The sequence below is a fragment of the Schistocerca piceifrons genome, chromosome 4, assembly GCF_021461385.2.
Source record: "Schistocerca piceifrons isolate TAMUIC-IGC-003096 chromosome 4, iqSchPice1.1, whole genome shotgun sequence".
Lineage (NCBI taxonomy): Eukaryota > Metazoa > Arthropoda > Insecta > Orthoptera > Acrididae > Schistocerca > Schistocerca piceifrons.
Window position 1 is genome coordinate 125176414 of NC_060141.1, and position 14740 is coordinate 125191153.

At 41.5% G+C, this 14740-nt stretch overlaps 1 protein-coding gene across 2 annotated transcripts in view; it reads left to right on the forward strand.

Annotated features, from left to right (window-relative positions):
* The first annotated feature begins 535 nt into the window (after positions 1–535).
* LOC124796243 (pentatricopeptide repeat-containing protein 2, mitochondrial-like) overlaps positions 536–14740 on the forward strand; it is a 73348-nt gene continuing 59143 nt past the window's right edge. For both annotated transcript variants that reach the window (XM_047260335.1, XM_047260336.1), the window contains exons 1-2: positions 536–692; positions 10318–10543. In XM_047260335.1, the coding sequence (XP_047116291.1) occupies positions 611–692; positions 10318–10543 (308 nt within the window). In that variant the 5' untranslated portion in view covers positions 536–610. The remainder of the gene's footprint in view (positions 693–10317; positions 10544–14740) is intronic.

Sequence of the window (14740 nt, forward strand, 5' to 3'; positions counted from 1 at the left end):
GCATACCATGTTTTATCGTTCTAACTCCCCACATGGCTTCATATTTATTCCTAGGGTAGAATATAAACTGTCAGTTGTACAGTTTTTTTGCCTCACAGACAACCATGTTAATTTTTTCACATTTTGAAATAGTCATGAAATTTATTGTCCTTTATTCCGGTATAAGCTACACAAGAAACTGTCTCTTTTTTTGTTGCAAATAACTTGTATTCCATACTAGTAGCTTTTTGCAGTGCTGTGTAGATGTAAACCCGTTGGAAATGCTGCATAACAATATTGGAGAGTACGAATAATTAAAAAAAATCTGTCAGTCACCCCTTAGCATGCGCAGTACAGCCTGTTGTCTGGCGCTTTCTGGTAACTGCTCAAACGAACCTCAATTTAATATTCTATACCTATCCGTAGCGCACTGAAAAGGTACATGACGATACCAGTGGTTTGATGGCAGCTGAGAGCGTTTTGGCGCCAGTAGCTAGAAGTTATTTGAACTGTCGAACGACTTTGATCTTTGGCTGGTGTTATCTGTCTTACGGCTTTGTTTGGATCTATGGTGATGCGCGAAAGGTTGTGAGCTGTGTTTGGTATTGTGGATTGAGTGAATGAATTGAAAATGTCGATGTTTACGAGATCTGTTTTGGAATTGTTTTCGTTTCCTCGGTATGTGTTACTCAACAGACAGTTAAGAGATTCTCGTGAGTGTGAACTTCAGTTTCTTTAGTAGATTAGCAGAGAAAAACTATAATTAGCGACCGGTTAGACATAACCTCGAACTGTAATGTGGTTTTTCCTTTATTAATGATTAACAACTCGATTAAACAAAATGTTAACAATATTCTCCATGTTTGTTTTTGTAAGACACTCGAGAAAGCTGAGAGGACGTTATTCAATTGACAGGTGTACATTTAAGTAAGTACCGGTCATAATAGCAGACATCCCACAAATATTGTGAAAGTAGCTGTGTTCACCTAGATAACCTATAAGTAAACTAGCTGCCACGCACCCGTCTTATACTCCCCTTTATTGGTGAGTGAATTCGAATTCTGGAGATACCAAGTTTCGTAGCAGCATGCATACGTGCACGATCAGATAAAGCGACATTTGAATATATTTCGGTGTGATCCCGTTAATCGGGTCAACAGAAGCGTCCGATCTTACCCGTCGGCTTTGACCCGTGACGTAAATTGCCGAGGTCGTGAAGTGCGGTGTGTGCGGTGAACCTATGAAATTGGTTAAAGTTCCGGACTCTCGGACCAGGGACGGATACATGTGGTGTTGCCGGAAAGATGGCGTATGGCGTTCTGTAAGGCGTGGTACCTGGTTCGAGAAGTCTAGATTGGCCATGCGTGAGATTGTGCTTATTACGTATTATTTTTGTTATAGTTGCGGGCAGAGTTTTTGCGCGTTTGAGACTGGTGTGAGTGAGAGGACTGTTTTAGACTGGTATTCCTTTTGTCGTGAGGTGTGTTCCGAATTTATTAAGTACAGGGGTAAGTTGGGTGGGCATGGGGTGCTTGTGGAGGTGGATGAGTCGCAGTTTGGTAAAAGGAAGTATGGGAGGGGGAAGTCTGTGGCTGGTCTTTGGGTGTGGGGGGCTGTTGTTCAGGGGGGTGGGGGTACTGAATGTGTTTTTAGGGTTGTGGAGGGGAGGTCGAAGCCTGAATTAGTGGGGTTAATTGAGGAGTATGTAGAGCCGGGGTCCACAGTAGTTTCAGATGCGTTTTCTTCATATAGGGGGTTGGGTGAGAGGGGATTTAATCATTTAGTAGTGAACCACAGTCTAGAGTTTAAGAATTATGATACTGGGGCTTGCACTAACACAATTGAGGGGATGTGGGGAGCGGTTAAGTCAGTTCTTGGGAGGGGGAAGAGGCGCTCTTCCAACCTTCAGTCTCATTTAGATGAGTACTGTTGGCGGAAGAGTGTCCCAGAGGGCTATTGCATTCTTCGGGTTTTTTTAAGGGCTGTGGGTAAAATGTATAGACCGAAAGTGGTTAGTTAGGGTGGGCTGGGTAGGTGGGTGGGTGGTTTATTTTGTTGTATAGTGTTTGTGTGTTGTATTTTGGAGTTGTGGGGGAGGGGGTTGACGTTTGGGTGGGTTGGGTTTTTATTTTAGTTCAGTATTTTTTCGTTGGTGTGTGTGTGTGTGTGTGTTTTTGTGTGTGTGTGTGTGTGTGTGTGTGTGTGTGTTTGTGTGTGTGTGTGTGTGTGTGTGCATTTGTGTGTGATTGTGGTGGCCAATCTAGTTTGTGGAGCTGGAACTTTTTTGAGGTAAGTTCCGTTTTTTTTTTTTGGTTATTTATGTATGTTTTGTGTATTGGGTATAGGTTGGAAACATCCGATCTCACGCGTCGGCTTTGACCCGTGACGTAAGGGACCTACACATTGATCTGTAGTGTAGCCCTGAATACGAGGTTAGGTTGGGAGTTTTTTTTTTTTGGAATGCGGCAGCGGCCGCCTATGATTCGAAAATATTGATTTGACACTAATGAACATGTATACGTAATATGAAGCAATTTGATGAACATATTGATCTGTAGCGTAGCCCACTTGAGGTTAGGTTGGGAGTTTTTTTTTTTGGAATGCGGCCGCGGCAGCGGCCGCCTATGATTCGAAAATATTGATTTGACACTAATGAACATGTATACGTAATATGAAGCAATTTGATGAACATATTGATCTGTAGCGTAGCCCACTTGAGGTTAGGTTGGGAGTTTTTTTTGGAATGCGGCCGCGGCAGCGGCCGCCTATGATTCGAAAATATTGATTTGACACTAATGAAGCCTGTGGGGGGATGGGGGGGCACTGCAGACTCCCCCCACCGCATAACGACACATGATGATCAAATTTTGAAAAAAAATGAAAAATTTTTTCCGTACCTGCTAAACTGCATAAGTGCCGATGTATGTAGGTGTAAGGGAAGCTTTCGTTTCTTAGTTTTCTATTGGGGGATGTGATCGGTAGGTTCTGTTGAGCTATATAGGTTAAGGGAAGTGTCGGATTATGGATAGGAATGTGTTTTTTGGTATTTGGTCAGTTTTTTGATGTTGATTTATTTCGTTGTTTTGCGTGGTTTTGAATGGCGGTCGGTGGCTACATTTCTGTATATTTAGTTTCTCCGCACCCAAAAACCCCTAATTTCCCACGCTTGTCCCGTTACAGTCATTAGGCTTTTTGTGAAACTTGTGTATTTCAGTGTTTACAATACGTATGCGATGTTTTTATGTCCGCCATATTGGAATTGTTTATAGTCGTTTCCGCGGTATTTTTGACGTCATGGGTCAAAGCCGACGGGTAAGATCGGACGCTTCTGTATTTCCCGTTAATCTTCAAGGACATTTAATATGACTTTATTTTAAAGAAACTGCAGCATTCACTCGGTCTCAACACATTTACGCGCGGATAACAAGGGACAGTGGCTTCTGTATCAGAGTGACTTGCTACATATAGCATCCGCAATCAGCCGTATAAATACAGGGTGTTTCAAAAATGACCGGTATGTTTGAAACGGCAATAAAAACTAAACGAGTAGCGATAGAAATACACCGTTTGTTGCAATATGCTTGGGACAACAGTACATTTTCAGGCGGACAAACTTTCGAAATTACAGTAGTTACAATTTTCAACAACAGATGGCGCTGCAAGTGATGTGAAAGATATAGAAGACAACGCAGTCTGTGGGTGCGCCATTCCGTACGTCGTCTTTCTGCTGTAAGCATGTGCTGTTCACAACATGCAAGTGTGCTGTAGACAACATGGTTTATTCCTTAGAACAGAGGATTTTTCTGGTGTTGGAATTCCACCGCCTAGAACACAGTGTTGTTGCAACAAGACGAAGTTTTCAACGGAGGTTTAATGTAACCAAAGGACCGAAAAGCGATACAATAAAGGATCTGTTTGAAAAATTTCAACGGACTGGGAACGTGATGGATGAACGTGCTGGAAAGGTAGGGCGACCGCGTACGGCAACCACAGAGGGCAACGCGCAGCTAGTGCAGCAGGTGATCCAACAGCGGCCTCAGGTTTCCGTTCGCCGTGTTGCAGCTGCAGTCCAAATGACGCCAACGTCCACGTATCGTCTAATGCGCCAGAGTTTACACCTCTATCCATACAAAATTCAAACGCGGCAACCCCTCAGCACCGCTACCATTGCTGCGCGAGAGACATTCGCTAACGATATAGTGCACAGGATTGATGACGGCGATATGCATGTGGGCAGTATTTGGTTTACTGACGAAGCTTATTTTTACCTGGACGGCTTCGTCAGTAAACAGAACTGGCGCATATGGGGAACCGAAAAGCCCCATGTTGCAGTCCCATCGTCCCTGCATCCTCAAAAAGTACTGGTCTGGGCCGCCATTTCTTCCAAAGGAATCATTGGCCCATTTTTCAGATCCGAAACGATTACTGCATCACGCTATCTGGACATTCTTCGTGAATTTGTGGCGGTACAAACTGCCTTAGACAACACTGCGAACACCTCGTGGTTTATGCAAGATGGTGCCCGGCCACATCGCACGGCCGACGTCTTTAATTTCCTGAATGAATATTTCGATGATCGTGTGATTGCTTAGAGCTATCCGAAACATACAGGAGGCGGCGTGGAGTGGCCTCCCTATTCGCCAGACATGAACCCCTGTGACTTCTTTCTGTGGGTACACTTGAAAGACCAGGTGTACCGCCAGAATCCAGAAACAATTGAACAGCTGAATCAGTACATCTCATCTGCATGTGAAGCCATTCCGCCAGACACGTTGCCAAAGGTTTCGGGTAATTTCATTCAGAGACTACGCCATATTATTGCTACGCATGGCGGATATGTGGAAAATATCGTACTATAGAGTTTCCCAGACCGCAGCGCCATCTGTTGTTGACAGTTGTAACTACTGTAATTTCGAAAGGTTGTCTGCCTGAAAATGTACTGTTGTCCCAAGCATATTGCAACAAACGGTGTATTTCTATCGCTGCTCGTTTAGTTTTTATTGCCGTGTCAAATATACCGGTCATTTTTGAAACACCCTGTATTTAGGTCCGTATATGTTTTGAGATGTTGTGGCAGGCTCAACCTGACCAGCTCCTTGAGTTGGGTCAAGATTGGGGTAGCGCAGTGATTAGCATGCTGGACTTGTATTGGGGAGAAAGACAGTTCAAACTTGCGTGTGGCCATCCTGATTTAGGCTTTCCATTATTTTCTTAAGTTGCTTAAGGCAAATGCCAGGATGTTTCCTTCCAAAGGGCGTGGCTGCTTTCCTTCACCAACCTTCCCTAATCGGAGATTGTGCTAAGTCTCTAATGACCTCATTGTCTATGGATCATTAAATTCTAAACTCCTCCACCTCAAGTTGGGCCAACATGGAGGTAAACCAAATGCTTCTGTCAAGTACTGGGTCACACATAAGTTGGGTTTCTGTTTGTGCTTTTAACAGCCAGGGTTTACAAGGCATACCTTACATATTAACAGGAGTGGGAAAGGGATATTGGCTGGTTTGATAGCAGAATTTATAAGGGTGAGGCGTAACATGTACACTCAGCTCTCAGGGTATCTTTATCAAAAGAAGTAAACCTCTTGTATCAAGAGTGCTAGAGGATTAAAACATACCACTAAATTTCTGAATTCTTTGGATGACTTGCAGCTTTAAAATCGTGTATTTGCAATGTGTGTTTCTGAACATCATTTGATGACCTATGTAGGAATGTTGAATATGGATGGATATAACCTAACATTCAGTTACTGTTTGTCAAATACAGAGAAAAGAGTAGTCGCCACTTACATTAGGCAGGGATACAAATGTAAATTCATTGATGGACACAGATTTTTCAGTTGAAGTTTGTCCTGCAGAAGTAGATTTTCGTGAAAAGTCAATAATAATAACAATATAGAGGCTTCATTTTGTGATTTTCAATTATTTATGAAACAACTTAATACATTATTACACTTCTTGACTTTCAAGCTGAAGGTGATGACATTAAGTGTAGATTTTAATTTAAATTTTTAAGAGCATACCTATTCCATATATAGATTAAAATAACTTTGTGATTGATGTTTCAGGAAGCCAAGTGGATAGGGTCCATGAGTGCCACGTGCTCAGAGAGTTGCCTGTGATGTTGGTGAACACAGAGCCTTGTTAAGCATGGCTGGTTGCACATCGATTGCACCCCCCCCCCCCCCCCCCCCAAACAACCACCACCACCCCACCACCACCACCATTGCAATCGGAAATACGGAAGCATCCGATCCCACCCATCTGCTTTGACCCATGACGTCACAAATATGGTGAAAACGACCATAAACCACGAATCCAATATGGCGCATATAAAGTCTTTACGTAAACATTATAAAGAAGAAAATACATCGAAACACACACACACACACACACACACACACACACACACACACACACACACACACACACACACACACACACACACACACACATTCCACAAAAAGCCTAATGACACTGACGGGACAAGCGCGGGAAATTGGGGGTTTTTGGGTGGGGACAAACTAAATATAAACAAATTTAGACACCCACCCCCATATAAAACCATACAAAATGACGAAAAAAACCGACAACACAAAACTCTCCAAATTCCACTAAAAACAATATCATGTGGAATCGCACACTTCCCTTGACCTATATAGCTCAGCAGCAGCTCCCGATACCACAAGTTAGAATCTATCACTTCCCTTGACCTTTATAGTTAAACAGCACCTCTCGATCCCATAAATTGCGATCGAACACTTCCCTTGACCTATATAGCTCAACAGCAGCTCCTGATCCCATAAATTGGGATCTAACACTACCGTGACCTATATAGCTGTTTCAGATTTGGATAGATTCAGCCATCAGCGACCTATATGTATAGGAAATTGAGGTCCATCTTGGATCAGTTTTGAGTGCATCCTCTTTGCCATTGAAGTCAACGGTATCATGACCGCAGTGGGACTCACGATCTCACCATCATTTTGTGTAGAAGGTCTGTGCATGTATTACAGCTCTACATTGATGCGCATCTCTGGGTGTCAACTGCAGGGGACATACAGAAGTACAGAGCTGAGCCATGAACCATGGATATCAATTTTCTCCTGTAAAAACTCATTTGGTTCACTTTTGTAGACTCAGGATTGCATCAGGACCTAGACTTTTGAAGTCTTTGAAACTTTCATATTGTTAGTCCTCTTATTGGACAATAAGTCAACATAGTTAAAACAATTATGTCAGATAGAAACTTAATGCCCTCATATTTCTCAGTAGACCTTCCTAAGTTGCAGATCACACAGTTCTTTTGTGACTCTTAAAGTGACTTTTATTTTTTATCCTGTCTCGATGTATTGCTTACGGGTCGGTAGCACCAATGGTACTAAGCTTGTAAGACCTTGTCCACCACAGTGGTGTGCGGTTGGCAGCTGAAGCTTTCTGCACAAGCCCTGTAGACAGTCTACTGGTTGAAGGTGGTATCTCATCACAGAGGGTTAGACACCAGCAACTCCTGGTGTATGTGGTCACAATCTGTCAGATGCCAACCTGCTTGATTGGGTGATTGCTTACGAATCACCCAAAAATGGATAGACCAGTGGTATACGATTCGAAGCGCTATCCAGGGACCTCCAATTGGCCCCTCTTGTCTGTGTTAACAGAGTTCTCTCAGCATCCCTCCCTCCCCTCCCCCTCCCCCCTTCCCCTGTGGTGTGTATCCAGTCCTATGATTCAGATGGCCCTAAGAAAATGCTGATGTCACCATTCTCCAATGCTTGTTCCCTTTGGTTCCCTATGGCTACCCATATTCGACATCCATTTACATGGGTGGATCCAAAGTCAGTGATAGAATCAATTTGCTTTTGACATGCAATAAGACACGAAAAGTGTCCACTGCCTAGTGCTTGGAGTGTATATGTGGCATAGTTGGTCACCATATCGAGGGTTCTGCAGTACGTTAAAACCCTCACTACAGAAAACTTGGTGGTTTAAAGTGACACCATGAGCTACTTAGAAGGTGTATCTCAGTGTTGCCACAAAAACATTGTGGTCGCTGCCATCCAAGGTCTATTAGTTGACTATCATGGCTCCAGTACAATGGCAACATTCATCTGGACACCAAGAGTCATGGGTATTCTGGAGAATGAAGTCACTGACAAATTAGCTGAAGAAGCAACCACAGGAGACAAACTCAGATTTGAATTACTGGGCACAAATTTAAGATTGCGACTGTGACATTAAATCTAGAAAACCTGAGATATGGAAAGGCAGGCTACCATAGCCTTCAGCAAACAGAACAATCAAGGGTACCACCAAGGCATGGCATTCTTCTCTTCAGGCCCGTTGGAAAGATGCCATTGGACTTTGGCAACTGTTATTGCCAACACCAGACTTGTCAACAAGTTCTTTTAACATCAAGATGACTCTCCTCAAAACAAGTGTGGAAGTCCTCTCACGATTCCCCAAATTCTCGGGGAGTGTGCCTGGGTTAATGGAAACATCCGATTCCACCCATCTGCTTTGACCAGTGACATCACCAGTATGTCTGAAATGACCATTCACAACAACTCCCGTATAGCGACTATGATGTCATAATGTAAACAAGACAACAAACCCAAAAATAGATTGAAAAACCATCAAATACATATTCCTCCAAAAAGATAATGAAACTAACAGGACAAGTGAGGGAAATTGGGGTTTTGGGTGGGGACAAACGAAAAATAAACCAACACCACTAAACCAAACGACAAAAACAATAAAATAAAATGACCTCAACCTTCCCAAAATCAGCTAAAAACAATATCCACTGGAATCAAACACTTCCCTTGACCTATATAGGTCAACAGAAACTACCGATACCAAATCATGAAACCCAAAACTACAACCACCTCCACAATCATCACTACCTCAGAAAACACAACAAACCAACAAAATTGGAATAGAACACTTCCCTTGACCTATATAGGTCAACAGCAACTACCGATACCACACTGGAAGTCTCAAAACTTTCACCACCACCACACTTAATCCTACCACAAAAAAACACCTAGAAAATCAAAATTAGAATCGAACACATCCCTTGACCTGTTATCCTTACAACATCTTCACATATAGCCATCCCTGATCCAAGACGCCGTAACTTTAGTAAGCCTCATTTCTTCACGACACATTGAACACTTCACGACTTCAGCCGACAGGCTGAATAGCTGAAGAAATTTTATTAGAGACAACACACTGTCCCCCATCATCATCGAAAACTGAAAACTGTTGACCTTGTCAGTCACATCCACATCTACCAAAGACATAACCAAAGCGATTTACCAAAATTCACACACAATGAGCAGAAAAAAAAACCAATTACGTCGACATAACGAAACCAAAATTGTTAACTCGCTGAAAAATTTTCCGCTGAAAGACAGTCACCACTGATACCCCACACGTGCAATGCTACCACGCAGGTGAACCCCATACACCACATAACATGCTAACCATAAACACACCACACACGCAAACTAAAGCAACACACAAACACACCTCCAGAGAACACCACCGATCATATCAAAATGACCCCTACAAACACGCCACTCTCACAAACTAAACTCCGCGCTGTCATGACTTCACACACCACAACAGCCTTATGTCACGGGTCAAGGCTGACGGGTGGAATCGGACGCTTCAGTTAACCCATGTGCCCTTTTGGCTGATTTGAGATCAGGAATCAACCTGTCTTCCTCATTACCTCAGATACTTGCAAACAATGAGTTAGCAGCTACCAAAGGCCTATGTTTCCTGTGGGATAGCGGATTTTATATAAAAAAAAAAAAAAAAAAAAAAATTAAAGCCCCTCCATTTTCAGAGTCTGGGATGGTTGAGGGTGGAGTACCTCTCACTACAACATGTACGCGAATGCCCTCAGGCTACTTTATCCCTCTGCACATTTTTGTGTGTGTATTTTATTGATCTAATTGTTTAAGCTAATTTGTTGCCAAGTTCGTACAGTCTGCATTTCCTTGTGCCATTTAGTTTCTCACCCCATTTTAGGTATACTGACTGTGATGATTCTTGGTGTAACCCTCAGTAACCAGCTTCAGTTTTTAGCTGCTTGAGTTGTATCTCACTTTTAACTATCCTGCTAAAACGGCTGTCACGCACATTTTCATCAACTGCAGCTGACAGTTCTTTCTCATTTCATATCTTTTTCCGTCATTTTCCTGTGCATCAAGGAACTGATAACCAAGTGTTTTAGCCCCTTGAACCCGTAATCATCATCATCACAATCAGTGTTTCTAAGTTCTGAAAGTTATTTTAGTATTTGGGTTATAATACTTTTTCTGTTCCACAGGCATTCGAACACTATACTCGGCAGCTGCACTGGGACTAGACAACTACAGCAAAACAAGAGAGAGGGTACAAAACCAGTTTACAAATATGGCTGACAGATTTCGATCAAAGATGGAAGAAATTTCTCATCCAGAGTCAAAAAATTTAGTTTTCACTGAAGACCTGAAAAACATGGTTCACTTAGCTGGTGAAAATGATGTGGAATTGGTGCTGAAAATGCTCAGAAGGTATTGTCCCTTGCATTTATGTTAAATTTTCTTAAAATGAGCAACTCTGTGTTGTTGAATGCTATTTTGTCTGCAGGTGATTTATTTAGGATACAGTGGTTTAAAATAAATTGTAAAACAGTTTTCAGCCACTGAATTTATGAAATGTTTCAGTCATATGTTTGTTCCATGCAATTACCAATTTTAAATAAAATGTTCATCATGAGATGTCTGTAGTACATTAATGAGATGAGTTACTGATTGTGTGTTACGTGGCATTGACTGTTATTGTGCCAGTGAAGTCTTCCTTCCACATAGCACAAAATATGCGGTTTGCCTTTCTATGTATCATTTCCTTGAGCAGGATAATAACAAAATGTGTGAGCCTAAAATATGGAGTGAGGCAACACTTGCACATGGAACTGAACAACATGTTCTTTTAACTTCATGATTTATTTTTATTTGAAGTGATGAACTCTCTTCTGTGCCAAATTGTATCAAGATATCAAGAGTAATGACATGTTAAAGTTCGCAGAGTTATCCATTGATATATGTTGAAACAAAAAATACCCTCCACCACCCACCCCATCTTCTGAAGACAAACAGCAGGATTGTGAAACACTTCAAGAAAGTTAAAAATACAAGCTTGAGAGAAATTTTTGCACAAGAAATGTCAAGGATAAGAAAACTGCAAACAAGACTAATTCATAATTTAAAATTAGTTGTACGTCCAGGTGTAGCAGTAAGGACTATGATAGATCCAGAGTGACTGAACTTAGCAGAAAGGCAAAGTGTGAAAGGAGGGAGAGGATTTGCTGCAGAGCAGTGAAGAAATTGAAAGATGTAATAAGCTGAGCAGATGAATGTGTGCGAGGGGTGAGGTGGGAAGCAGAACAACAGTTATTTCCCACACTCATTTCTGCCACATGACTGCTTATGGTGTGTGTTATTGACTGTCGAAAATGGCTAATTCAATGAGCTGAATCAGTAGCCAGTGAGATAATTTCTTCTGCGTCTGGTTAGCACACGGCACTCGCAATCGGGAGGACGACGGTTCAAACCTGCGTCCAACCATCCTGATATGGGTTTTCCATGATTTCCCTAAATTGCTTCAGGCAAATACCTGGATGGTTCCTTTGAAAGGGCACAGCCGACTTTGTTCCACATCCCTCCATAATCCGATGGAACCAATAACCTCGCTATTTGGTCCCCTCCCCTAAATCAACCAACCAATCTTCTGCATCTACAGTGTCCCCAGATTACAGTTGATGATTAGGGTAAGGCTATTAAAGAGATATTATAAAGTCATGTGATAAGGAAATGTTTAATATCTAGTGAACAGAAGGCGTCTACATTGTGTCAGTTTCACTGATATTTCTGTAAGAACAATTATGAACATTTGAATGGAGGAATGTTTTACTTCAATAACTTCGACAGGACTGTAGTAAGATATAGTATGTGGTATTTCTTCTCAGTGGAGAAAAGTCTCTGCTGCACCAAAGGAGTGAGGGGAAAAATTGAATTTATACAATCTGTCAGTTCAGTGACACAGTTTCATACAGTTGGGTTCAAAAATGGTTGTACGCAATTGGTTTCAAGTGGGAGAGGTGTGCTAGCAAGAAGAAGATTTTAATTAAACAACAAATATTGTATTTTAGCATGTAAAATGTTTCAGGGTCATCAAAGCTTTTCAATATCAGAACATGAACAATGTTACACAAGTAACCACAAGTACCAGTCTACCGAAAAGATTTACACATTTTCATCCAGGAGTGAATTTTTCAGTGAAGCAGAACTAATTTTTAAAGCTTGAAAAGTCACTGGACATTATCGTAGGAAAATGAATGATCAAAGTGGGTACAAGAATTTTTTGCTCCCCATTCTGACCAAGGGTAAAATCATAATTGTAGGTAATGTTTCCCCTTTACCAATCAAGAAATGAAGTTCCTTGGCATAGTGTCATCAATATGATTAATTGGTTGCAAAATAACGGTGTACAGTACAGCAAAAAAAAGGAAGATATTTAAATGATTAGACCAGATTCAAAAGTCCTGGAAAGACATACCACTTAGATGAATTGTAAACATTAATGTGCACACAGTTCTCTGGTGACCTCCATTTATTTATTTATCATATGGCGAGCATCACATCGCACAAGGAAACATTTTTTTTCCTTACAACACATATACAGTCAGTTAGCACATAGAAAGGAACATTATGATTATAAAACTTCCTGGCAGATTAAAACTGTGTGCCCGACCGAGACTCGAACTCGGGACCTTTGCCTTTCGCGGGCAAGTGCTCTACCAACTGAGCTACCGAAGCACGACTCACGTCCGGTACTCACAGCTTTACTTCTGCCAGTACCTCGTCTCCTACCTTCCAAACTTTACAGAAGCTCTCCTGCGAACCTGGATTATGATTATAAGTTGATTAAATTTACAATACTTACAAATTACAGGTTACAGGATTACCTCCAACTGCTGACTATACACAATTGATGCCTTGGTTGCTAACAGGAACTCCTCCGGATCACCAGGAAAGGATCAATTTGGGCATGTACATATGATGTGCTGAACAGTTTGTCATTCTGCACCGCGGTCACAGCTGGGCGATGTTGTTAATCACCGTTTGTGCATTGAGTCAGCACATCTTCCACTATTTGTCCTTATTCTATTGAAAGCAGGCCAGATATTGTGATGCTCTTCAAACCCCGGAGGTTTATTCGCGATGCATGGCATCTTCAACTGTTCTGGGGTAGCGTTCTGCCAATATTTCTGTCCAATAGTCTGTTGTTGCTCTGTTGTCCGCCAGAGATTTTGCTCTTTGTAGAGGTGGGTGACGGGTGCGAAGTCTGTTTTTATCAAGGACAGGAATGTCCTCATGTATAGAGAGGTAAGGATCATCAGCTATTTTTGTAAACTCACACTTTAATATGGCTGAGAATAGGCAGCCAGGAAGTTGGGGTATTTTGGATTGTCCCTGTGATGATACGCATAGTGTGGTTGAGCTGTGTATTTATGAGTCTGGTGTATGAGCTGTTCATCCAGACTGCAGTGCAACATTTTGCAACAGGGCTTACCAGTCCAAAAGCAGATGTCCTTAGTGTTGGAGCTAGGAGCTAATGATCTCCACGTTGTGCCACGGAGTTTCTGGAAGACGCCCTGGTAGAAAGAAAGAAAAAAAAGTAAATAAATAAAAAATAAAACATAAAAAATGAGAATGGCATAAGGAACATGAGAGGTTGCATTGCAATAGAGAAGCTCCAGGAGGCAACAGAATATAATTCCATCCATGACTGCAGTTGTCGTGTAGAAGTTTGTTAAACACACCACAGAAACAAGGAATTTGTTTTGGGTAAAAGATGGATCAGAGGTGTATGACAATTGTGAAGAAAGTTACATGTCTGCAAAATTTTGAAATTGTATGAAACTTACATGCATGTGTATCAACATATATGACTATAATTCTGATTCAAATCCATATGCAGCAGAGAAACTTACATCACTGAGAAGCTAACGAGTAGAGCTTTACATATATATGCAACATCACAGGTTTCTAAGAATTTGTTTGTTCCTTTATGAAATAGAGTAGACAAGAAGCAAAATTCACAGATTTGTCACTCCCTGTGAGGCAAAGAAGTACCTTGGGAATGTTTGGAGCCTTTGTTATCACAATGTTTTAAATGGAAGCTTTACTCCCTAAAATAAATATCACACCGACAGCAGTGACGCAGATTAAAACATTAGTCTATCATTTCTCAATATCACACCAACAACAATAACGATGCAACAGGATTCATTATCTGACGTTGAAAAAATTTCTTGTCAGCAAATTACGTGCGCTGAAACGCATACAGAAGGGTTGTGGGGAGGGAAGGGAGAAAGAAATCATGATTCTTTGTACGTGGAAGAAATGAGTATATGTAGGAGGCAGCAGTCAGTAGTAAATGTGGATGTGGCAGGGGGATCATCAGCTACAAATTCCCCACCACATTCATTGAAAGTGAGAGTGACATTGAGGCTGAAGTAGTTTTCTTTATTGAAAATGATAATTTTGATTAATCATTAATTTCATTTCAATTTTCTACCATCTGCATTTTGATAGTGTACTGATGCCGACAAATTTTTGGGCGTGATACCCTTGGTGGACCATCTTGGTAGTTACCATATTTATAGTAAACAAAAATATTGGACATGTAGTTTCTACAGTTAGCAG